The 26,968-nt window shown below is 38.0% G+C and overlaps 1 protein-coding gene and 1 long non-coding RNA gene across 3 annotated transcripts; both read right to left on the bottom strand.

Annotated features, from left to right (window-relative positions):
- Positions 1–3,219: 3,219 nt before the first annotated feature.
- On the bottom strand, positions 3,220–8,208 carry LOC142611194 (geraniol 8-hydroxylase-like). The gene is made up of 2 exons (XM_075783238.1): positions 7,316–8,208; positions 3,220–4,032 (listed from the first exon to the last, which is right to left on the bottom strand). The coding sequence occupies exons 1-2, from the start codon at positions 8,192–8,194 to the stop codon at positions 3,427–3,429; spliced, it is 1,485 nt and encodes a 494-aa protein (XP_075639353.1). The 5' UTR covers positions 8,195–8,208; the 3' UTR covers positions 3,220–3,426.
- An 805-nt stretch (positions 8,209–9,013) lies between these two features.
- Positions 9,014–26,551, bottom strand: LOC142611439 (uncharacterized). Of its 2 annotated transcripts, none has more exons than XR_012840033.1 (4): positions 25,469–26,551; positions 24,860–25,088; positions 21,904–22,163; positions 9,014–9,391 (listed from the first exon to the last, which is right to left on the bottom strand). It is a non-coding gene; the product is annotated as an uncharacterized LOC142611439 (long non-coding RNA). The 2 variants fall into 2 exon arrangements; XR_012840032.1 differs by having other exon boundaries at positions 9,014–9,397.
- Between the last annotated feature and the right edge of the window lie 417 nt (positions 26,552–26,968).

Here is a 26,968-nt window from a genome sequence, read left to right on the forward strand (position 1 = left end):
TTCTAGAGCTCTCATGAATCCTAGTAGCACAGGGCTTGGCTAACCCACGTAAGAACAACATTGGTAAAGAAAGTCATGTGAGTAGTAAGTTTGGTTTACTAATAGCTTAGTTAAAAGTGTTTTAACTCCATCATTGTCTTTTAGTTCCTACTTATTTATCTTATGTATGTTAAAACCTTTTGGTACCATATTGATACATCATTTCTTTAGAAGATTGCCTTTCCAATTTCATTTTTGTAATGTGTAGGAGATTATTGGTGTGGGTGTGTGTTCCATACACTTTTATTATTCTTTATTTTATAGCCGTTGGGAATTTATGTAGGGCAATAAAGAATAAAATAGCTTTTGGGCAATTATAAGAAAAATAGTTGTTGGGAAATAACACAATATTTCCTACAAGTCTTTACTACTCTATATTTAAAAATACACTATTTTATTCTCTTTCTCTCCGATATGTTTTTTTCTACCATTTATACTTATTTTAAGGAAAGGCATTAGAAGGTAGTTCTTAAATCTTCGTGAGTGGAAGTGTGTCCATCACAAAGGTTGACACTATATTCTAATTCTGAGGGGTTGTTGGCAAAGAAAACCAATCACACTAAATTTTCCTCTAGGTGGCATAAATCAACTTTTAAGGATAATGCTCTTTGCGTGTAACTATAGCATTGTTGTATTTAACTTGTTTATTCAACTTAAATTTACATACAATTACTTTGTCATTTTTATTTTGCATTCTAGATAAAATACTTAGGATAGAATTTGTTGTATTAAACTTGTTTATTCACTATTATATTTCCAACATGATGTAGTTGTTTAGTTTTTTTTTTTTTGCTGTTATTGACTAAACTACAATGCAGTGGAGATTAAATTAACATAGTGATTTGTTGACTAATGAGAAGAACCTTCATAAGGCAAAAAAATGATTGGGTGAATCTCAGGTCACCACTCTTGAAGAATCCACGAATTAAGAAATCTTATCATTACCCGGCTATTCCAAAATACCAACTTATAGTTAAACATTTGCCTTAATCCCTAATTGAACTTGATCTTGTAGAAGTCATCTCCTTTGCATAAATCTCCAATATGTTATTGACTTTTTTGCACAAATCTTCAATCCGTGTCTGACTCCATAGCAACCCTTTTGATTGTTGTAGTTGATTTGCAGTAGCTTAAAAAAACACCAATGAGAGCTTCAATTGTTGGTGCTAGAGACTTTGTCTAGTGCAAAACCCAAAGACGCATAAGAGTTGTAGCAAGATCTCTTTTTTTAGTTTTTCACATGTTCAAAAGTTGGAGGGTAGGATTCTAATAAGAAAACCTTATGAAGTATTAGGGTTAGGATTTTCTTTCTCTACCACCTTATTTAAATAGGAACTAAATGAGCCTTTTAAATTGGCTCTCCTATTCCTATTAGGTTAACACAAACCCACAAACAATAGCCAATTAGAATCCAAATGTTGCTGGCTATATTAGAAACTTCGTTAGCTCAATACATAGACAGGTATGGAGGTTCATCAAATCTCGATAGGTCAAAGGTGTCAAACTAGGTATTGTGACTTGCATATTCAACTTTTCTTAAGTAGTTTCTTAAGTAATTTTCATGTCTTCAATGGAACCACTTGTCATGATAATCTTGAAACTACTTAGAACTACCCAATTACAAGTATTGTATATTTTATCATAGGATATGTCAAATAAAAAAATATGACTGTAAGACGATGTATATTGTTATTCTTACATTTTAGTAATTATTATCACATGGTTGAACTTGTTTATCAGCGTGGTTTAAACTTTGAACTAATTAGTCTATATATCTTCAGTCTTCTTTGGAGGCATGGTTGACAAGTACCTTGACATTACCGTAATTGAAAGCTTTCTTGCCTTCCCGAGAGAGATTAAGGGGCTGTTTGGATTTGCTATTTTCTATCACTTATAACACTGTTTCCATCTCCTATAACTCAAAATTGGTGGGCTCCACGGCTGTTTGGTTTGTTTGGATTTGTTTTTAGTTTTTGTTTCCATCACTCAATTATCTGATTTTTGAGTGATGAGTTATGAAAACTGAAAACATATTTTAAGTGTTTTTGAGTTATAAAAACAAAGTTACGATGACATTTTAGTAAATAAACAAATATGGCCAGAGTCCACTAGTATTGTCAGGCCAGATTTGCCTTCTCCCACCTGTCACTCTCCTTTTTCTTTTTTCTTTTTTTCACTTTTCTTTCTTTTTGTCTCTGTTTCTTTCCCTGTTGGTGCTGTGGGTTCTTCTTCAGAGCAAAATCTCACCCACACTGAAAGACAAAAGAATCTTAGCCCTCCCCATCCACAGCCTCTCTTCTCCGATTTGCCTACTGTTCTTTGTCCTTCACCCTTCCCACGCCAACCCATCCGATGAACAATATGTCAATGCCGCTAAACCTCGGGCTATGTGAACTCTGGCGACGACACGGCACGACTAGAATGGGGGTTGTGGGTTCGGTTTCTCTAATTGTGAATCCCAAGCAGCCAATTTCCAAATGATTTTGATCTCCGATTGGACCATCCCCTTAACCTTTCTTTATTGGTTTTCAAGTTCAATAAACATGTGATTTTTTAGGTAATGAGTTTTGTTGAATTATTTTTTTAAATGAATAATGTTGAGCTATAAGATAAGATCAGGTTTGTGAATAACCGTTGAGGGAGAGGTGTTGTGGGCTTAGCTTCAACAAGGACAAGGAGAAATGGGGAAGAAATGTGATGGTGCACAGGTGAGGTCAAAGTCTATAGGTCCCAATTTTTTTAGCTTTTTTTGGTTGAAAACATAACTAAGAGTTGGGTGTCAAACGGGGCGAGTGAGATATTTCCTCATTATTGGCGATAGAAAATGAGTTAGAGAGTGGAGGGTGATAAAAATTGAGTGGATGATAGAAAATGTGTTATAGGGTGAGGGGTGATAAAAATTGAGTGATGAGTGATGCGAAACTTATTTTTTTTCACCAAACAGCCCCTAAAGTTTCCATCTTCTTGGGAGGCATCGTTTGACAAGTCCCTGACATACCACAACTTAAAAGTGTTCCAAATTTCCCTGAAATTGTTCACTCTTCCGGGATGTCCAATTCTCTGCTAATATGAGTGAGATTATGGTTTTCTTCTTTGTATTTAAACAAGTATAAAGATATCAAAAACCAACCACATGCATTGAGCATTAACAAGATGGATACATAAAATATAGATTATTAAGCACACGGGCTTTAATATATTGATCAAGATATTTGTACAAAGCTTATAAGGTGATCAATTTATTTTTTCTAGTTAGAACGTAATACACAGAGGAATCAAACCTTTGGGCGCCCATTCTTAAAACATTGACAACCAACGACATCAAAGTAAAAGAAAAAGGGCCATAAGTACATGGCAATGCAAACTCCATTAATTAAAACCCTTCTTTTACTCAACCAAAGGAACAGCACAAAGAGAAGTAGCCATCTTCAAAGTGAGTCCATATTGCTCAGTCATGTCAAGGTTCTCTGGGGTGATTCCCTCGGGAAGTTTCCAATAGAATGAATATAACATTGAACTCAGCATTAGGCTAACCATTCTTTGAGCAAGTGGTAAGCCAGGGCAGATTCTTCTACCAGCGCCGAATGGTATGTACTCAAAATCCCTTCCTTTGTAATTTAATTTGGATCCTACAAACCTTTCAGGCTCAAATGACAAAGGGTTAGTCCAATATTTGGGATCTCTACCAATAGACCATGCATTTACTACAACTTGGCTTCCTTTGTATATGGTGTAACCAGATACTTCAACATCTTTTCCAGCTATGTAAGGCAAGAGAAGTGGTGCAGCTGGGTGAAGCCGCAAAGTCTCTTTCACAACTGCATCGATATATGGAAGTCTATTAATGTCTGATTCTTTAATTTCACCCTGAGTGCCAATCACTTGCAAAACTTCATCTCTTGCCTTTTGCAATGTTTCTGGTTTACGTAGAAGCTCTGCCATCGCCCACTCTGTTGTTGATCCAGATGTATCACTTCCGGCGATAAACAAATCCTGTAAACATTTTCATGATTAAGAAATAGACTTGAAAATTGAGCACTACAACATGCATTAAGATTAGTGGTATGTTTTGTTGGGATGAAATGACAGAGGGAGAGAGAAGATAGGAGAAAAAAAAAAGGCGAAATTACATTATTGGTCCTTGAAGATTACCCTGCGTGCGCAATTGGTCTCTCAAGTTTGAAGCAAGCACAATTAGTCCCTTAAGTTTTAAAACTGAGTTGTATTGGTCTTTTTACTAACTGCTGTTAACGGTGTTACTTATGTGGTTAACAGAACAATGACTTGACATTTTTTTTTAATGATGTGACATTTTTTAATTAAAAAAATTACAAATTAAATTTACATGTGGTATAAAATATTCACAGCTAAATTAAAAAAATTACTTTTTAACTGCTGTTAACGGTGTTACTTATGTGGCTAACGGAACAATGACTTGACATTTTTTTTAATGATATAGCATTTTTTAATTAAAAAAATTACAAACTAAATTTACATGTGGTATAAAATATTCATAGCTAAATTAAAAAAATTAATTTCTATCTGTTGTAAGAACTTAGAACCCACAACGAGAGAGAAGGTGAGAGAGGGAAGAAGCTAAACCCAGCTGCCGTCTGAAATTCCATGCCCTTGCTGCCTCCGGCAATACCCATAAGATTAAACTAGAGATGAACATGATCTTTGAAAGATAAAGTTAAGAAAAGTAAAACCCATAAATCTTTTGCATAAATATCAAATGGGTCAGCTCCAAAATAAGAAATAAGCAAAAAAAATAATCAAAGACCAATATAATAGCTGAGAAAACCAACCTGGGTTTTGGAGAATTCAAAGAATGATGGGTTTTGTTTTTTGTTGACTATCTCTCATAAACCAAGGTGAATTCTACGCGTATGTTGCTGTGACTATTGAGTACGATGAAAATGACAGAAATGAATTTTCTTTTTCCACACTCTCTATTTGAGGCTTTTGGCTGTAGTGCTGTACTAAAATCGTAAGAGGCTTTTGGCTTTTGCCAAAGCAGAGAGTGTGTTTCAAATGAATCTTTATATGTCTGTGCTGTCGTCGGCGGTAGCTACGGCTTGGGCTATTGCTGGCAACGGCAAGGGCATGTGATTTCAGGCAACGGCTAGGTTTAGCTTCTTCCCTCTCTCACCTTCTCTCTCACTATGGGTTCTAAGTTCTTACAACAGATAGAAAGTAATTTTTTTAATTTAGCCTGAATATTTTTCCTTACATGTAAATTTAGTTTGTAATTTTTTTAATTAAAAAATGCCACATCATTAAAAAAAATATCAAGTCATTATTCCGTTAGTCACATAAGTAACACCGTTATTAACAGTTAGTAAAATGACTAATACAACTCAGTTTTAAAACTTAAGGGACTAATTGTGCTCGCTTCAAATTTGAGGGATCAATTGCGCACATAGAATGTGTTTGGATTCAAGGCTGCGTTTTGCGTTTTGCGTTTCAAGTTTTTTTTTTTTTTCCAAGCCGCATATGTTGACCAGTCTTCTGTGAACAGTGCATCCGTGCACTGTTCATGGACCCACAAATTTCACTTTTCAACCACTTTTTCATTAAAAATGGGTCCCGCGGTACTATTTACACATTTTAAAATTATTTTGCTACAGTGTTTTCAGTTTTCAGTTTTCAGTTTTCAGCAATAAGTTCTATCCAAACGGACCCATAGGGTAAACTTCAGAGACCAATGGTGTAGTTTTGCAAAAAAAAAAAGGATTAAAAAGGGCATTTAATTGGAGGGGTGGGAGAGTTTTTCCCTGAGCCCACAATTTAAGAGGAAAATGTTTTCTCAAACTAGAGAGAAAAATGGAGACAGAATGAGTTTGATGATAAATTACTCGTCTGCTTTCCCCTTATTTAATGTCGCCCTTTTTATAACTTCTTCTTCTTTTTTGTTTTTGGTTCGCGTTAAATGAACTTGACTTTATTTTCATATTTTGCATTTTAATGTTTTTTGGGACATTGTTTTTATGTTTTGCTTCTTTCTTTTGATTTTTTTTTTTGCTGCATTTCAAACGAAAAGTTTATATCTATATTACTATTTGAGAGGTTTCTTCTGTTTGGAATCTTCTTTTTTTTTTCAAAAAAGTCCCTACACCTTTTTGTTTAAGTAAAAACAAAACTAAAGGACAAATCGATAAAAATACAACTATAACTTCTACTAAAATATTGCTTAAAAAATATGACCACTCTTCTATTAATTTTCAAATTGCTTTATCAACTTATAAATTAGATTCTCAAAATAAAAATTATATATAAAAAATAAAAACATAGGTTTTTGTTTTTGCCACAAAAAAGTCTCATAGCACACGCGAAGCGCCTATGATGAGGCTAGTTATTATTATTATTATTATTAATTTTTCTTTTGCTAGATGTTTTATTAGTTCTATTAGTTTGAAAGCTTGTAGTAATTAAAAATAATAATTTTTGTAAACTATTAAAAAATAATATTTTTTATGTACTAAGGGCACAAGAGTAAATTTTTACAAATTACATATTCTATTCTCTTACTTTTCTACTCAACCAAACAAAAGAGCTTTTCATTTTTTCACTTTTACACTCCCTCAACCAAATACATGGAGAGAAAACTGAATCTTTTCTATCCATCTACTTTTTCATCACCTCCCTATTTTTCATCTTCCCTATTTTTCATCTTCCCACTTTTCCATCATTCCAACCAAATGGGTCATAAATATTATGGACAAAGTTTATAGGGCTTTTGTGCCCTATAAACACAAATTAAATCTTAATAAATACTTAACTATTAGTTATAATATAATTTTTTGAAAATGTTAATAATTTATAAGTTTTTATGAACAAATTATAATTTTGTTTTTATTTTTTTCACTCTTTAACCACAACCCATTAACAAAAGGCATGAAAACATCTAGGGTAAATGATAGAGATGATATTTTATTTTCAATCAAATTGGGGTTAGATTCGTTCCATGTTATACAAAAAGGCCAAATGCACTAATAAAGTGCCATAATTAACCCTATTAACTCTCACGCCAGTGGAAATGGTAGAATACAAATCCTTTGTATTATTTCATGTTCTAATTATAATGACTTATTATATATTTGTTTAACATTTTTTATAATATAGCCAAAGTTCAAAATAGATAAAAATAAATGTATGACAAATTATAATTAGTAGAATATAAAATAAAATACAAAAAACGGTACAAACTATAAGAGATTTGTATGTGTGCGTGTTTATATATTTTTATATATATAAACTTGAATTAAATTCTTACCATAATCAGGGGCTTAATGGTCTCAATACTAAAGCCAGACCCATCTTCTTGCACCTGATCAAGGAGCACATCCAAGAAATCACCATGTCTTGTTGTCTTATCAGTCTCTGTGTGTTTCAGACGCTTAGCAATGATGTCATCAAATATGTCATACATCCTCACATAGGAACCTTTAACATGGCGTCTCACACCTTGCAAATCAAACCACCTCAAATTTGGAAAGTTATCCGAAATATTTGGCTTCCCAGCATCCATCATAATCCTCCAAACAAGTTCCTTAAATTCCTGAGCTGTTTCAAAATCTGGGTCCACTGTATCCAACGAGAAAATAGTGTTTGATATAAGATTCAACGTGGTAGCAAAAGCCAAGGACCCAATATCAACTGGGGTACCCTTATGTTTGTTCATGTAAGCTATGAGTTGGTGAACTTTCTTGTGACGAAAGTGTTGTAAATAGTCAAGGCGTTGAGGAGTGAACATTTGGGTGCTACATATGCGTCTACGGTTGCGCCATATTTGGTCACCTGGGATCCAAGCAAGAGTGCCTTCTGGGTGTGGTTGAGTGGTTATTGAGTCAGGGACAGGTCGGTTAGAAAAGGTTTGGTCATGGGTATGAAGGATTTCTTTGGCGGTTTCAGCAGAGGAAGCAACTATGGTGGTGATAGAGCCAAATTTGACAGTCATTAAGGGACCAAACTCTTTAGCCATTGTGGCGAGAGTTTCATGGGGTCTAGGGCCAAGTTGGTGAAGGTTACCAATAATGGGGAGGCCATTTGGGCCTGGTGGAAGGTTTTTGGTTTGAGATTTGCGAAGAAATTTGGGTCGGATGAAGAACAAGATGAGAGTAATGCAGAATAGGAAGACATGTATTGCTTCCATTTCTGTGCATGTGCCCGTGTGTGGGTGTGCTTGTTTTATGGAAGCTGCTACACGTTATTTATAAATCAGTGTCATGGTAGCAAGGACTTTATCCAATAAGATATTATGACCCGGGATGATATGCTAAATATATTATTATTTGGATTAGAATTAGGAGTATTTAAATTTAGGCTTAGGGCTTAGTGATAGATTTTTATTGCATCTAAAAAAAAAAAAAGGATAGATTTTTATCTGAATAAGTTAGTAGTAAATTAGTATTATCATTAATTTGCTTGTTTTTAAATTGATCCTTATGTTTTAGGATAGAATTAGTTCCTATGTTGCAGGATTTGTAGATGAGGTTATCTCATGCTTGACTTCTTATGAGTTTATCTCAAATTGACTCAGTATTGTTTACATTCAAATACTTTATCTATCAAGACCGAAACCTAATACTTAGATTTGTAACTATGACTAGTATGCTAATATCAAGCTTGAACCTGATCATATTAACAAGAAGAACCAACTAAATTTTTAAATAAAAGTTTTCCTCTTTCTTTTCATTCTTATTCCTTTACATTCTTGATATAAATTTTGATTTGATATTTAGGGCATCTACTTTGTACTTCGGATAACATTGTTGAGTTATACTTTTTTACACATAACATTTATGTTGGCTGTATTACATGAAAAAATGTTGTAATTTCATTACTTTGTCACTACAAAAAAAGCAGGCTTTAGCCGCGTTTCAAAAACGCAGCTATAGACCCTAAAACTGTAGCTTTTATAAGTATAGTGCCAATACCCTTATCATGGACTGGCATAATGAGGATGCACCTGAACTCACTACCTCACCAATACCCTTACTACAATCCACAATGAACATAACCTTGTTTTGCATCAATAAGCACAACAACGCATGCTAAAAGGAACCACAAGTTTGACAAAATCAGAAGAGGATGATACAATTTCAACAACTGCCCCACAGCCTAATCTATTAAAAATTTAAAGCCTTATGGAGGATACTAATTCCAACAATTATCTGTGCTTGTTGGACCAACCATGAGGAAAGACCAAAGGCTTGGACTGCTGGCAACTAAGGACTTGGGGAAATAATACATGACTCTTTTGCCTCCTAAGCCATTAGGTCAACCACCTGCATTTTTTCAACCTTCCTCTTGACTTTCTCTGCACAAGTCTACTAGCTGTTTAACAAAGCTTTTCCTTTCAACAAATAATTCACAATTAGATAATTGCTACTATTTTGCTTTTACACTATCCTTGCAAAGGCAAAGCAAAAAATGTCACGGGGCATTGCAATACAAGGAATGACTTTCTTACATGTAATTTCAAGAAGAGAAAGACAATATACAAGCCCAAAATAATTGCATGTATTCCATTAAAACTTTGCTGTAGAGACATCAAGTAGTTACTCAGAATAAGAAACCCTTAATGTATATCCCTGATCAGATTTGGCACAACCCAAAAATGCCACTCTCCATAAATTAAGAATCTCTTAAATTACAAAATTTCGAATTAAACAATGAAGGGTATTATTTAGTGGCGGAGCCAAGATTTGAGTCTAGGGGGGCAAGATTAAAAGACAGTATTAAAAGAAAAATAATTTAAATATATTAATCCATAATAGTAACAAAATAAATTGTAAATAAACAATTGTAATTACAAGTATATTTTTCTTATTTTTAAAAGAAAGAAACAAAAATAACCAATTCATAATTACTAACAGTTGAAAGAAGAGATTAATTTAAATTCATAAATTTTTTTTAGAAGAATAAATACATAAAGTTTAGACATCTAATTTGATTTCTTAAAATAAATTAAGGAAAAAAATTCATCTATAAGTTTTTTATTTTGTTTTATGAAATCTAAAAACATTAAAAATATAGCAAATACTTGTAAAGTTGTATATATGCCTTACTGTCTGATTGTTTCTTAAAATATGTAAAATTCAACATTTATTTCTTTATCCTTCTAAATATTTAAAATTTAAGTTTATAACAAAAATTCAAATTTTAAAATTGTAAAAAAGTTAAGAAATAACGGCATTTCATCATTCATTTATGGGATAAGTTATTTATGAGATAAGCAAGAAAGGCAAGTGTAAGTGCACAATTTGTACCTGGTCCAATCATTAGATGGACTCAGGCCCATAGAGCCTTATAGAATAAAATTTGTAAAGTGTGGGCTTGAAACCTAGGTTATGGATATTGGATAAAGAGAAAAACAGGCTAGATTGCCGTTATCCACGTATTCAATAGATGAGAATAGCAAAGAAAATCCCCTCGGACGTAAACCGAGGACCACTTGTATTGCCTCTCCTTCTTTTAGAATAATATTACAATTACAGTTCAAGTATTCAATCCTTTCTCTCTCCTCCCTCTTTTCTTTTTCTGCGATCCCCCTTTCTTTATCCCTCTCTTGTTCTCTTATATCCATCTTATTCTTCCTTTCTTCTTCCACGTGTAACACAGATCTTCCAATTAGATACTTGTCTCATCCAGCACCTTCTTGAAATCTTTAAACACTAGGTGGAATGCTGAACCTTACTGTTCAGAGGTCATTTCTCCATTAAATGCGGCCAGGGAGGTAGGTGCAGGGTCTTTAATGCGGTGGTAGTAGCCTTTTCCCCTCTGACATTTCTTATACATTCTTCTTTCCAATAACTGTGTGGATCACGCCTTTACCCAACAGATCCTCCGGAATTCTCTCTCCAAACACCTTGGCATGTCCTATGACTCTTACTTGACCCATCCGAGGAGATACTCCTCCTCGGACAGCTCCTCCAACCCTTGTAGCATGAACTAGCTTGCGGGCTTCAAAGGCTCTGCTTAGACAAGCTTACTCCACCAAATCAGGCCCAAGACCCAAATACACATTTTAATTATTTTACCCCCACAATAGCCCCTTAAAACTTCATTTTTCTCCCCATCCGAGGAGAGAAATGGAGTTTTGAACCAATAGCACAACCTCCACACGCTTTACAAATCGCCACATGTGTAAGGGTCATTTTGCTTCTTTTAAACCGCCTCTGACGCTTCAAAATCCATAACATTCGCATTAATGGCTGCAAGTTAAGTCTTGTTCCCCACGTTCAACGGTGAGATGCGCATCTAACGGTCCGGATCCCTTCTCAAAATTTGGGCGGGATAACTCTGATTCAAGGCCACCTCCCACTCGCCAAAACGCCTAGGAAACCAAATTTCAATCTATCCTTTTAAAAATCAATCAAATCTAAGAATTGCTCATTCTCTTTCCTCTCAAGAAGCTCGTGAAGAATCCTCTAGCTATTTCCCGTAAGTTCTCAATCTTCTTTATTCATTTCTCCTCGGCCATTGTCCTCGGCCACCAATTACATCCTTTCCCTCTCTAAACATCCGTTCTTACCCTCACCAAATGGGTAGTTTTAAGTGTTTAGTAGATATCGATGCCGATATGGAGGGTTTTCAGGCTAAGTACCATATTCTCCAAGACGTAGACTTAAGATATTGCCCTTCAGAAGTCATAGGTAATGCTAGAGAATAGGGAGAAGTTATTGTCCCCATTATCGCATTCCTAGAGGGTGGGATGACCCTTCCCATGAAAAATGTAACCAGCGAGTACCTATGCAACCATAGGTTATGCCCAGATCAATGTACACCCAACGTGTTTAGAATCCTAGGTTGCATCGACGCTCTAAACGAGCAAATGGGTCTGAACCTCACATGACGCGACATCTTTTACATGTACGAGTGCCATAAGCTTAAAGACGTAGGGTATTACCTTAAATCCAGATCTAGCATTGTTAGGCTCATATCCTGTCTTCTCAAATCCAACAAAGACATGAAAGATGACTATCTAATCGCTTCAGGAAACTGGTTTAATGGTCCTCATTGCCCAGTCAAATGGGGAGACCCAAGTGTGACTCTATAGGAGTTAGATTCCCTAACCTGTGACTTAGTCCTATTAACTTCACCATTTCTAGTTGCATTGTTTGTTATTACGTTTTTAGTTGGCATTTGCTGCTGACCTAACCATACTTGTCTCTTCGGATGTTTTTGCAAACAAACAACACGTACGGCCTCGTCTAAGTCTTTGCAGCGTCGCAGACCTCAATCGCGTTCTTCCTTTCAAAGTGTTCGTAAGCGAAGACTGCAAGTGAGGGCAGCCCATCTAATATTAGGATACGAGACTTTATCAGATGACTTCCAAGAGATTGGCAACGCGATCACCATAGGTGACCAGAGACGTAAAATGATAGATATTTCAAGACAGGGCTTTCTTTCTGCCCACGAACTTTCGGACGACCCCTCCATCATCCTGTACTCACACCCCATCGCAGCTGTTCCTCTCTCGACGCACTCCCAGACGACAGCCATCCGAAAAGAACCAATATCTTCGCAACAATCGCTCAAAGAGGAAATTGATCATTTTCGCCTTGAAGAAGCTGAAAGACCTTAAAAGGATCACCTTGTCATCCTCTCGGACGAAGAACACGTGCTTGCGGAAACTTCTGGCATAAAGGGTTTGGTAATAGCACAACCTGACACTAGTTCCGTGGAAGACGACATGTCTACCCTTAGAAAGCTGATGTCCAAGAGGGGCACAAAGGCTTCCAAAAAGGGCACGGTCAGATCACAATTCCCTCCCATTTTGCCACCACCCCCTCCTCCCACTGACCCTAAGATTCACTCCTCGGAACCTAAGAAGAAAAGGAAGAACGAAGCCGTGGAGGCAGAGATGGAGAGGCAGAAGAAACTTAAGCAACAACAACAACAACAACAGAAAGGAGGCAAAGGTAAAACACATGCCTCTTCAGTAGAGAGTGAGGAAAGCCGTGACCTGGCCGAGGTACCCCGTACATAGGCCAACTGGTCTCCTACGCTGAAACTAGATGGGGCCCCCATTTCCTACCAGTCCAGTATCAGGGCGTTCCAACAAGGACATGCTCATCACTTGGCTAATGCTTTGGAGCAGCCTCTTCTCCTACCGAAGGACATGGAAGCTCTAGATAAGATGACTCAGCCACATCTCTTTATTTCCCTCAAAAACGACTTGGCTTTGGTGAGTATCCTTCAATTACCTCCATCTTACTGCTTTCATTACGCTTTAGCATAAAGTCATTCATACGCACTTTGAATTCATACGCACTTTGAATTTGCTTCAACAATAATGCATTTGTTCATATTTCATTGCAGGCCATACAAGAAGTCTTTGCTGCGGAGAAATGGGTGGAAGATTCTCGGAAAAAGGCTACAGCTGAACTCGAGGTCAAAATCGAGACCAAGAAGGCCTTAGGCCAAGCCCTAGCGGAGAACGAGGACCTGACCAAGAAGTTGGCAGATGAAAAGAGGGAGAGAAACGGTGCCGAGGCTAGCCTTAAAATGATCAGAACTCAGGTAAAGGGGCAACGCAAACTTCTGCGTCAAAAGGACGAGGACCTGTCTAAAGCTCAACAAGAAAACTCTGAGTTAAATAAGGAGCTTACTCGAGCGAAGGAAGAGATTCGTACCTTCAAGGAAACCATGGAGGCTGCCAAGAAGGCTGCTTACAATGAAGGGGTCGAGGTGACAAAAAATTGACTGACAGAGGAGTTGGCAGAGCTATGTAAGGAGTATTGCCAACAAGTGTAGGCAGAAGCCTTGAATATGGCAAGAATTCCTACGACTTCTGAATTGAGAAAACCTGAGAACATCTGGATTCCCTGGGACATCCAAGTGTTTGAAGAGCTTCCTCTTGTCACACCTACCCCCGAGGCAGTGCCTTCAACACAGCCATCCACCATTCAAGAACCCATTCCAACTCCTAAAAAACCTGCTGGTTTCGACAAATAGAAGGAACAAGGTGATGAAGCTGAGAAGCATCCGAGCAAGGATGCCGAGCCAAATGTTCCTCCACTAGTGGAAAAGGACAAAGGGAAACAAGTCCAAACCTCATTTGAAGAGGAACTTAAACAAATAGAGGATGAGGACAAAACCAAAGAAGCTGCCAGCAAGTTCAAGCAAGACCCCCCACCAAGACTTAAGGCATAGGCCAGTTAGGACCCCTTTTCCTTATGTAATAATAATTTTTTTTGTACTAGGGCTTTTACCTTAACCTTTCTATTTCAGAGTTTTATTTCCAATGTATCCCTTGACAGAATTAATGAGAAATTTGAAAGGGTGCTCTTTGACTGATTTCCAATCTCCAATAGTAAAATACTAATTCGCTTTACCTTAATGTAAATTACATACGCGGAACAATTAACTCAATATCCCATTGCTCAGTGAAGCCTTTACAACACCTCGATCATCAATAACTCCACATAAAAGTACATTCACTTTATCAATCTTAATCATCAGCAGATAAATTATGTATCGAAACTGTAATATATGAAGTACAACAACACACAATCTAAGACTTAACTTGGTATTTAGTTTGGGGCATAAAGTAAACCGTCAAACTTACCATGGTCTATCAATACGTCAGTTTCCATGAGGCATGCAACCACAAGGCATGGTTTCTATTTGATGCTTAGAATAATGAATTGAAATATTAATTTCCCCAAAGTAGAAGGTCTGAGGACCCAATGTAACTAAGGTTCTGTTTAACATTCAATAAGATATCAATTTTCACGAGGTATGTGGTCCGAGGACCATGCATGACCAAGTTTCTGTTTGATATTTAGAATAAATAGATCGAAATGTTAATTTCCCCAAAGTAGAAGGTCCGAGGACCCGACGTAACTAAGGTTCTGTTTAACATTCAATAAGATATCAATTTCCACAAGGTATGTGGTCTGAGGATCATGCACGACCAAGTTTCTGTTTGATATTTAGAATAAATGGATAGAAATATTAATTTTTCCAAAGTAGAAGATCCGAGGACCCGATGGAACTAAGGTTTTGTTTAACATTCAATAAGATATCAATTTCCACGAGATATGTGGTCCAAGGACCATGCACAACCAAGTTTTTGTTTGATATTTAGAATAAATAGATCGAAATATTAATTTTCCCAAAGTAGAAGGTTCGAAGACTCGACATAACTAAGGTTCTGTTTAACATTCAATAAGATATCAATTTTCACGAGGTATGTGGTTCAAGGACCATGCACGACCAAATTTCTGTTTGATATTTAGAATAATGAATCAAAATACAACATAATGATAATTGAACAAAAATGACAAAAGTGTCTTTCATTAATAGTAATACCTTCGTAAGTTATTTACATTCCAAGGGCGTTGTACAATTTTTTCATCTAGATCAGCTAAGCGATACGACCCTATACCTGCTACAGAAGTGATTCGGTATGGTCCTTCCCAGGTAGGTGCTAGCTTTCCCCACGCTGGATTCTTGGAAGTACCCATGACTTTCCTCAAGACCAAGTCTCCAAGCGCAAGTGGCCTTAGTTTCACGTGAGCATCATATTCTCGTTTGAGCTTCTACTGATAATAAGCCAGTTGAACAATGGTGGCCTCTCGTCGTTCCTCAACCAGATCCAGGCTTTTCTCTAGCAAACCATCATTATCTTCTGGGCTGAAAGAGCTTGTCCTTAATGTTGGAAACCCAGATTCCAAAGGTATCACTGCCTCAGCCCCGTAAGTCATGGAGAAGGGTGTTTCTCTTGTGGATCTTCGCGGTGTAGTCCGATATGTCCATAAAATGTGTGGCAACTCTTCCACCCATCTACCCTTTGCGACATTTAGTCTCTTCTTGAGTCCACTGATTATAACTTTATTAACGGCCTCGGCCTGCCCATTTCCCTAAGGATAAGCTAGAGTGAAGTATCTATTTGTGATGCCCAAGTCACTACAATACTTTCTAAAAGCTTTACTATCAAACTGCACGTCATTATCTGAAATAAGTGTGTGAGGTACTTAAAATCTAGTGATAATGTTCTTCCAAACAAACTTCTTGGCGTCTACATCCCTAATATTTGATAAAGGCTCAGCTTCAACCCACTTAGTGAAGTAATCAGTTCCCACGAGTAGCCACCTTTTATTTCCCACAGCCCTCGGGAAAGGCCCTACTATATCCAGGCCCTATTGAGCAAACGGCTAGAGGCTAAACAAAGGATTAAGGACACCACCAGGCTGATGGATGTTGGGAGCAAATCTCTAGCATTGGTCACATTTTCTCGCGTAATCCTGAGCCTCTTTCTGCATATTGGGCCACCAATATCCCTGGATTAAAGCTCATGGGCAAAGGATCTCCCTCCAGTATGACTTCCATAAATTCCTTCGAGCAATTCTTCAAAAAGTGCCTCTGTCGCTTCTAGGTGTACACACAACAAGTATGGTCCAGAAAAGGAGCGTTTATACAGCTTCTGATCCTCAGACAACCAGAATCGAGGTGCCTTTCAATGAATTTTATCTGCTTCAGACTTCTCCTCGAGCAAAACATCGCTTTTTAGAAAAGAAACTACGGGGTCCATCCAGCTAGGTCCGAGCCTTATCTGATGAATACGGATGGCAGTTGCAGTTGTTAAAGCAAGTTTCAGCAAGTCTTTGACGAGTATAATCCTAGGCAAACCTTAAGCCGAGGATGTTGCCAGAGTGGCCAACGAGTCTGCATGCGTGTTTCCACTTCTAGAAACATGTGTTAGGATAAAAAAATCAAACTTGGATTGTAAACATTTGACCTTGGTCAGGTATTCTTGCATTCTCGGATTCCTAGCCTCTATAGTCCTCATCACTGGGCCCACGACTAACTGAGAATCCGAGGACATATGAACTAACTTTCCCCCCATTTTCTAGACCATATCCGTACCAACTAAGACAGCTTCATACTCAGCCTTATTATTAGTGGTTGAGAATGCCAATCTCAACGATTTCTCAAAGGTAATTCCTTTAGGGGATACCCAAACAAGTCCGACACCTGACCCTCTTTGGTTCGCCACCCCATTAACATACACTTTCCAAACCGGAAGCCCTTTGTACATGATCATGCCAACTGATTTTTCATCCATGTGCAACTCTTTCGCTGTTTCTTGTAACGAAGGCTCGGAGAATTCTGCCATCAAATCAGCAAAGACCTACCCCTTCACAGAAGTGCGGTGCATATACTTGATATCAAAAGCCCCTAAAATAGTTCCCCACTTGGCTATCCTCCCTGAGTAGTCAGCACTTCGCAATATCGACTTGAGAGGAAGTTGAATCAAAACCACAATGGTGTGGGATTGAAAGTAATGAGGAAGCTTCCACGTAGCATGCACTACGGCCAAAATCGCCTTTTCCAAAGGTAAATAATGCACCTTAGCTTCATTCAAAGACTTGCTGACGTAGTAAACCGGTCTCTATTCACCACTGTTGTCCCGTATTAAAACCAAACTGCCGGCATGGATAGCTACAGCTATGTATGCAAATAGGACTTCATCGATCTCTGGCCGAGACATGATGGGTGGCCGGAAAAGATACTCTTTAAGTTGTTGAAAAGCTAAAGCACACTTCTTGGTCCATTTAAATCCTTTCCACCTATTCAACAACTGAAAGAAAGGTCTGCACCTATCAGGGAACCGAGAGATAAACCTGCTGAGAGCAGCAATCATCCCAGTAAACTTTTGAACTTCCTTTGGATTCCGAGGTGGTTACAAGCCGTGGATGGCCCAGACTTGCGTCAGATTTACCTCTATTCCTCTATGAGTCACCATGTAGCCTAGGAACTTGCTAGAACCCACCCCAAAAGAGCACTTAGAGGCATTAAGGCGTAACTTGTACTTCCTAAGCGTTTGAAAGGTGTCATCCAAATCTTTCACATGCATAGGTACCGTCTTGCTTTTCACCACCATATCATCCACATATACCTCAATAGTCTTTTCAAGCTGCGACTCGAACATCCTGGTCATCATTCTTTGGTAGGTAGCCCCTGCATTTTTCAAACTAAATGGCATCACTTTATAATGATAATTTCCCGTAGGAGTAATGAAGGCGGTCTTCTCTTAGACACCTAGCACCAAAGGTATTTAGTGATAGCCTTGGAAGGCATATAAAAAACTCATCCGAGCATGCCCAACCGTAGCATCCATCAGCTGATCGATGCGAGGCATTGGAAACGAGTCTTTAGGACAGGCTTTGTTAATGTCTGTGAAGTCCACACATACTCTCCACTTCCTGCTCTTCTTTTTTACTACAACTGTGTGTGCTAACTATTTTGGGTAGAAAACTTCTTTAATAGCCCTAGCACTTTTGAGCTTGAGCACCTCTTCTTTGACAGCCTTGGCATGCTCTTTAGAAGAACACCAAGGTAGTTGCCTCCTAGGAACAACGGTAGGATTGACGTTCAAATGATGACAAATGAAACTTGCATCAACTCCCAGAGTCTCATAGGGATCCCATGCAAATATGTCAATGTTGTTTTTCAGAAAGATCACCAATTCCACCTTCTCCCGATGTGGTAGCCGAACCCCAACCTAAAAGAACCTTTCGGGGTCATCATTAATAAGAAATCTCTCTAATTCTTCACACGTTGCCTCATCTACTGTCACCACATCGGGCACATCTAGAGTTGTTAATTGCTATAAGTCTTTCGCAGCCGAGGTCGAGGATTCTGGTTCGGTTTGACGCAGTATTGCAACCGAAATGCACTGCCTTCCTACTGATTGGCTTTTGAGAATCTCTTCGATTTTTCCTCCCGACGGGAACTTCACTTTAACATGTAGAGTTGAGGAATCAGCACCATAAGCATGCAGCCAGGGCCTTGTGACGATGGCCATATATGGGGAATAAGCGTCAACCACAATGAAATCCACATCAACCGTTTCCGGACTTGATTGTACCGGCAAACAAATTTGTCCCTTTGGTATAACAGCCTTCCCTTCAAAACTTATCAGTGGTGAATCATAAGCCGTAAGATCTTCGAGTTTCAAATTAAGCCCTTTAAACAAATCAAGGTACATAATATCCGCACCACTACCCTGATAAACCATCACCCTCTTCACATTATAGTTCCCTATCCTTAGAGTAACCACCAAGGCATCATCATGCGGTTGGATGGTCCCAACTTTATCTTCATCCGAGAAGCCCAAGATAGGTGGAGAAGCCCCTTTAATTCTTTTTGGCTTGGAGCCAGACTCCTCGGCAAGAATATGTGATACAGACATCACCCTAGTAGGACAGGAACCGGTCCTACCTAGAGTTGCGAGGATGACATTAATCGTTCCCAAGGAGGGTCGAGATGAATTATTCCTTTGGTTAATCCAACCTGAATTGCTTCTTTGCCCATTGGGCTGATATAAATGTTGCTTCAACTTTCCTTCACTAACCAGCTGTTCCAAATGGTTCCAAAGTGTTCGATAGTTTTCGGTAGTATGGCTTACATCCTGATGGTATTAGCAAACAAGGTTCTGATTCTGCTTCGAAGGGTCCCTAGCCATCTTACTAGGCCACTTGAAGTAGGGTTCTTTGCGGACTTTCTCCAGCAATTGGTGCACTGGTTCTCGGAATACGGTGTTAACTACTTGAGGAGTGGCTGAACCAGATTGTCCAGAGAAATCTCTCCTCGGCCTGTTGTTATTGTATCTATCCGACCTGAAATCCCTCTTCTCCTGAGGGATAACCTTCGCCTTACCCTTACCTTGTTGTTGATTCTCCTCAACCTTTTTATACTCGTCGATGCGATCCATGAGCCGACGCACACTCCATACGGGCTTTTTGGTTAGAGATTTCCTTAAGTCGTGATCATTTGGGAGGCCCACCTTGAAAGTGTTAATCACCACTTCGTCAAAATCACCGTTGATTTTATTAAACATCTCCCAGTATATGTCAGAATACGTTTTCAAGGTCTCACCCACCCTCATGGCCATAGACAACAGTGAGTCCAAAGGTCGAGGAACTCTGCTGCATGTAATGAATCGAGACGCGAATGCCTTAGTGAGTTCCATGAAAGAATCAACAGAACCCGCCTTCAGTCCGTTATACCATCTCATAGCAATAGGTCCCAAGCTAAAGGGAAAGACTTTGCACATCAAGGTCTCGTTCTGACAATGTACCACCATCCTCTTATTAAAATGACTCACATGCTCAACTGGGTCTGTCCTGCCATTATAGATGGTGAAAGTGGGCTGGGTGAACCGTCGTGGAAGCTTTCCCTTCTTAATCCTACCTGAGAAAAAGGACTTAGAGATCTGGTGCAACGCCTTGCTCATAACGTTGTTTCCCAATTCCCTAGAGGGAAACTTTTTATGCCTACGACCCGAAAGCTCATCCTTCTCGTATGAGAAGGTTTCGCTAGGAAGAGTCTTGGACCTTGGACTGTAACTGCTTCCTTGGGAGCCCTCAGAAGAAGCACCAGAAAGAGATGATGCTCGCCTCCGTCTCACACGGTGTAATTTTTTCTTAAGGTGGTCAATCTCCTTCTGCATGGCCTTAGCATCATCCTCATGGGTGGCTCTGCTCCCACCATGCGAATGGCTTGCACCGAGGTGCACCGTATGCACACTTCCCTCTCGATCCCTTTGACGCTCAAGACGTTCGAAATGATCTTCATGCTAGGACCCCTCAAACTCTACAAGATGCGAATCTAAGCTTGCCATAATGTTCCAATTCCTTAAGCACTAGGTTTCCCATAGACGGTGCCAATTGTAAATGCATAATTTGTACCTGGTCCAATCACTAGATGGACTCAGGCCCAAAGAGCCTTATACAATAAAATTTGTAGAGTGTGGGCTTGAAACCTAGATTATGGATCTTGGATAAAGAGAAAAATAGGCTAGATTATCGTTATCCACGTACTCAATAGATGAGAATAGCAAAGAAACTTCCCTCGGATGTAAACCGAGGACCACTTGTATTGCCTCTCCTTCTTTTAGAATAATATTACAATGACAGTTCAAGTATTCAATCCTTTCTCTCTCCTCCCTCTTTTCTTTTTCTGTGATCCCCCTTTCTTTATTTCTCTCTTGTTCTCTTATATCCATCTTATTCTTCATTTTTTCTTCCACGTGTAACACAGATCTTCTAATTAGATACTTGTCACATTCTTGAAATCTTCAAGCACTAGCTGGAAGGTTGAACCTTACTGTTCAGAGGTCATTTCTCCATTAAATAAGGCCAGGGAGGTAGGTGCAGGGTCTTTAATGAGGTGGTAGCAGCCTTTTCCCATCTGACATTTCTCATACGTTCTTCCTTCCAATAACTGTGTGGATCACACCTTTATCCAACAGATCCTCCGAAATTCTCTCTCCAAACACCTTGGCATGTCCTATGACTCTTAGTTGACCCATCCGAGGAGATACTCCTCCTCAGACAGCTCTTCCAACCCTTGTAGCATGAACCGGCTTGCGGGCTTCAAAGGCTCTGCTTGGACAGGCTTACTCCAACAAATCAGGCCCAAATACACATTTTAATCATTTTACCCCCACAGCAAGTGCTGTGAATAGTGATATAGGTAAAAAAATAAACGTGTATACAATATAAAAACTAAGAAAAAAAAATGAGGTTAGGACTTAGGCATGTCAAAGGTTAGGACTTTGGTTTGTTTCTTTAAGGTGGGAGTGGGGCTACTTTTTATTTTTTATTAGAGGGGTCAAATTGTCAAACTTTTTAAACCAATACATTATCTTTAACGCATTTTTACAGAGTTAGGGGGGGGGAAGTGCCCCCCCTCGCCCCATGCTGCCTCCGCCCCTGGTATTTGGAGATAATATAGTGAAAGCTTAAAATATGGAGAGAGCGTAAATTATTGCAGGATATAATTAGTAAACAAATTCACCTTAAGATGTGTAAAGAGCATAGAACAAGAAATCACTCCTAATACCTTAATAGATCCAAGCAATGCTTGTCAGTATTTGGATGTTGCTTTCCCTTATTGTGCCCATCTGATATTAGCAGCTTCTAGTGTCCATACAGCACATTTGCAATATCTGCTGCTGTATATCATGAAAATGTCATGCCAGCCAGCTTATGAGCTTCCTTCTCCAAATACCTAAGCTTTTTCCCCAACACATTACGAGCCTGAAGGCATCCCTCCATGTCAACACCTATTCCCTAAAGCTCCATGTCTACAAGCACATTAACCTAACATACACACAAGCATACAAAATTTTGTCAAATACTTCAAATATGTAACCAGATGAAGAGTGCATTGTTTATAAATATCAGTTCAATGGTTTCTAAAGGACGACTTTCTTTTAACTCATAATCCCTAAGTGGCTCAAGAGTCAGCTAATTTTAGCAACTATGCCAAGCATCAGTTTTGTACTTAAGCTATTAATCAAGGTCAAAACCAGTGTTTTACACCATAGCCTAACCTAATATTTTCTCCTACTAATAATACAAAAACTAGAAAGCAAGTAACATATGCAAGTATCAGATATATAACATATATAAAAAAAACTCTCTCTCGCTAGGCGATTATGAAGGGAACATATTTAGAGTCCGTTTGGATAGAACTTATTGCTGAAAACTGAAAACTGAAAATACTGTACAAAAATAATTTTTTAATGTGTAAAAATTACTGTTCATCCCAAAAAGTACTGTTCATTGGCCTAAAATCACTGTTCATGGCCAATAAACAGTGACACATGCGCGTGGAAAAAAAAAAAAAAAAAAACTGGCCAGACGCCCAGACGTGGACGCAGCCCTCCTATCCAAACGCATTCTTAGTGTTTCTCTAGTTTTCTTCTAGCTAATTCAGGATCTTAGCGTAGAATTCTATAGGATACCACTGCTTCCAACCACCACTAGCTGTTTGTTCTTTTGGATTTTGATTTCTTTGTAGCTTTGGGCACATATATGGCAAAATCCAAGAGGATAGGACATCCTCAGCTTGTGTGACCCTGATGATTCTTCTATTGTTGTTCATGGTGATTTGGTTGGTGGCAATCAAGGGCAAGTAGAAGTGGAGATGATGGGTGATTGTGAGAAATCAGATCCTGATGTAGTAGATCCTTCCATTAATTGTGGTGGGTCTGTTTTGGGGTCACCTAAACAAGGTGTGGCTATGTTGTATGCAGAAGAAACAGAGCGTTCAGTTTTTCCTTCATCAAGAGAGAGTGTTGGTCTTGGTAGTAAGGTGGATTAGCAAGGGTCTAGCGTTTGCATGAATGTGAATTTTGTGCAGGGTGAGTCAATTCTTGAGTGGTAAAGGGATGTAATGGTGTTCACGAGGACTTTTTCTTTCTTGTGGGTTCATTGAGAACCCATGTGGTCAACATGCATTAGGGGTGCATAGGCCAAGCCGAATACCTCATCCAATTGTCCACCTCTAAATAAACACTGCAATGAACATTCAAGCCTGTTGCCACAGTAACGACTAATAACACAAAAACTCAAAAGCAAGTAACATACTAGCACTGCAAAGGAATGATCAGTAAATTTAAATTTAATTTCTAAATTCTAATAATATGCATATTACTCTATGATTATATAAGAACACTTTTATCCTCAATCATAGATTATTTTGAATTTGCCTTGAAAATTGGACCAACAATAATATTTGAGAATGCCTTGGGCTATCAACAACCAGAGTATTTGGGACCAAGCTGCAGGTTTGATTCAAAACTAGTACAAATCAACAAGCTGCTTCCATTCCCTGACTACAGAATGTATAGCAGAGTGTGGGGTTGCTGTCAGAAGGTGGCTTGAATTTCAGGCCAACGTTATATGCGGATATAGATTTGGCTATTGCCCCAGGCAATTACCACTTGTGAGATGTAAAATTTAACATTGTATAAAAATTATATTATATCTTGATTACATATGTACAATCTTAACTTTTACATCTCACAACTAAGTAGTTGTTGCCTGGTGCACCGGATCCAAATCCGGTTAAATGCATTAGCATGCATTGTCAAGAAAGTGTGGCTTCTGTATCTCATCTCCATTAAATTCAAAATCATGCTAGGAGTGACTTTCTTGCATGGACGCCGCTGGTTACTGGAATTACTTGGCGGTGTAATGTAGTTTTTACCTTTTATAACTATAAAACTTTCAAATGGAAAATTGTTGAAGATTTAGGATCTTAGCATATTAGTGAAAAACAGAGAGAAGAGGAAAAAAAAAAATCAATGCAGGGATTGAGTGGTTCAGTTGTGTGCCTGCATCCATGGAAGTGAGTGCTAGAAATCTTCACTACCAAAAGATAAAGGATTACCAATGAAATTATAGTGCATCAAGAGAAACTTTAACTCAATCTTTTGAAATTTCTAAATATACCCTTACCAATTAGTGTTACTTCCAATTCAGAATATGAGCCATTATTTCTAACCGTAATCTTTTAAACATACATTGTGATGGCCTCAATTATGGGGGGATTGAATTGGATGTGTGTCTTGTGTGGGTGTTTATTAAGTCCAACATCAGGTATATGCTAGGTTACTTTAGGCTATAACTGATTTTGGGAAGCTTCAATAACATAACTAGGCCTTCTGAGGTCTAGCACAGATGTACCTAACACTTTTTCAATCATAACAAATAGAATTAGAACCAGCAAAATGGTAATACCATGTGGCTCGGGGCAGTAGCTAATGAGGACATTAGGGATAGACTAGATAAGATTTCATGAGTGTGTGTTGCATAAGCGTTTGTTGAATCCCATAATTGGCCTATACTAGATTTGTGTGGGCTATATAAGTGATGATGGGACCTAACTGTAACTTACTAGTTCTTAAGGAATAGCACTAATGTGGATAAAGACATAGCATTCTCCTTAGGTTGTGAAATACATAAAGAAGAAACAGTTGAAGCTAAATTGTTTCATGTTAAGAGTGTACCTTTTGGATCTGCTTCCATAGTCATAAACCAATAGACCAACTTATTGTCAATCGGAATCCTCACAATCAAACTATGGTCTTCCGTGAATTGCACATATTCATTTCTGAAATCATAACCACTTGGATATTCAGTGTAACCTCTAACTTGTGATAATGAGAGAAACTCTAGAGGTTTTAGCCCAAGAAAATTTGCAACTACTGAGTTGGCTCCATCACATCCAATCAAAAGCTGTAATATGATTGGTAAAAGATTAATTTTTTATTTTAAAAAAGAAAGGCGATTTACCTTTCTCTTCATTTGTAGATACAGAGAGAGTTAAAAAAATGTATATTAGTTTGTTACTGAAGTTTGTTCGATAGGTGGTTAGATGATTACAACGGCTAGTTGCCTACATGTCAGTTAAGTTTATCAGCTTGGGATGAGCCTAGTATAAATACTCTTCTCTATACAGAATTCATTATACAATAAAATGAGATTAATCTAAGATGAATTCATTATACTGAATTCATTCCTTGTAGATACCTAAGATGGACCCACCAAAAAGATTGAATGCCCCAGATCACAGAACTCCTCTAGAAGTTAATAACAGAGAGCATAAAGTAAATTACCAGTGGGATTTCTATATTCATAAGGGCTTCATAAGTTCTTCGAAAATAAGCAACTTCCAAAGTACAGAACATAAAGCTCGTGTTTATGCAACCCGATAGCAGCACCCATTATGAGTAGCCCTTCACATCTGATTCTTCCACCTGCCACTCATATTAGCAGCTGCTGCAGCCTCATTGGATAAACATTTTTTTAACTTCCTATTTTTATAAATTTATCAGAAGGCAGTTTGAGAAAGGAAGAACACCATAGTACTATTAACTAAAAGACAAGATTTCAAGAACGCAGAAGTCATAGGGCCATAAGAAATTAAAAGCAAGAAAATTCTCAGCATTGGGAAAATTAAAAAATTATCTTCCAAAAACATACTACACATGCTTGAAATTACTGTCAAAGTAGTTGATATGATTCTTCTGAATACCTTCTCCAGGTTTGGGTTAGAGTTTCTTTCCTCATCAGGCCACAGAATCCATGCCATTATGCACACATCAATTCCATCTTTTACATTAACTGGCGATAACATTAAGAATGAGTTGTCTATGAGTTCAACACCCATATTTTTCACAGCAAGATCTGAACCAAATTTTTGAATTGAAACTGCAGGATTTTTAAGAGCCTGAATCTGAACTTTAAGGTTCCAAGTAAATTTTCTAGCATTTCTTTGCCCTAATATTTCACCAATTCGATTCCATCTTTGTCTAACTATCTCCAACAAATACTCAGGATGTGAAACATTACTCTTATCACGAGATGTACCCATAGATGAGTAACAATTTCTTCTGTTTTCAGACCACACACTCTTATAACAATTCACATGCTCTATTTATGTATATCAGTTCATAGAAGCATTTCATCAAACACATAATTTGCATTACAAAACCACAAACGAAAATAGAAATAGAAAATAAAGACAAACTCAAAACAAATCATTGAAAATACTATGAAACAAAACCCACAAACAAATCAAACGAATCCCAAACAAAACCCACACACAAATCAAAGGAAACCCAAACAAACCCATAAAAATAATGAAACCCAAACATGTTTAAGTTTCGTTTAATCAATTGCAGCTCTATAAATGTTTAAGTTGTGTTTACAAAACGTAGCTTCATACATGTTTAAGCCGCGTTGAAGAAAACGCAGCTCTATACATGTTTAAGTCGCCTCTAATAAACGCAGCTTTGTTAAAGATGAAAAAAAAAAAATCCTAGAATACCCTAAAGCCGTGTTTTTAAAATGTTGCTTCAGGCCTACCTAGCAAAACGCAGCATAAACGAACCAAAACGCGGTTTCAGAGTTGCTCTATAGCCACGTTTCATAAACGTGTTGGTGCGTTTTTGTAAATGCAACTTAAGAAAACGCAGCTACACTACAGAGCACGTTTTTTGTAGTGTTTATTTCCTTGTATTTTGTGGGATTTAATTGTAATGAGTTTAGTTTTAAGTGGTGAACATTTGCTCAAGAAATTGGAATTCGCGACTAGCTTGGGATTGCAAAACCCA

Source organism: Castanea sativa, chromosome 9, assembly GCF_040712315.1.
Source record: "Castanea sativa cultivar Marrone di Chiusa Pesio chromosome 9, ASM4071231v1".
Classification (NCBI taxonomy): domain Eukaryota; kingdom Viridiplantae; phylum Streptophyta; class Magnoliopsida; order Fagales; family Fagaceae; genus Castanea; species Castanea sativa.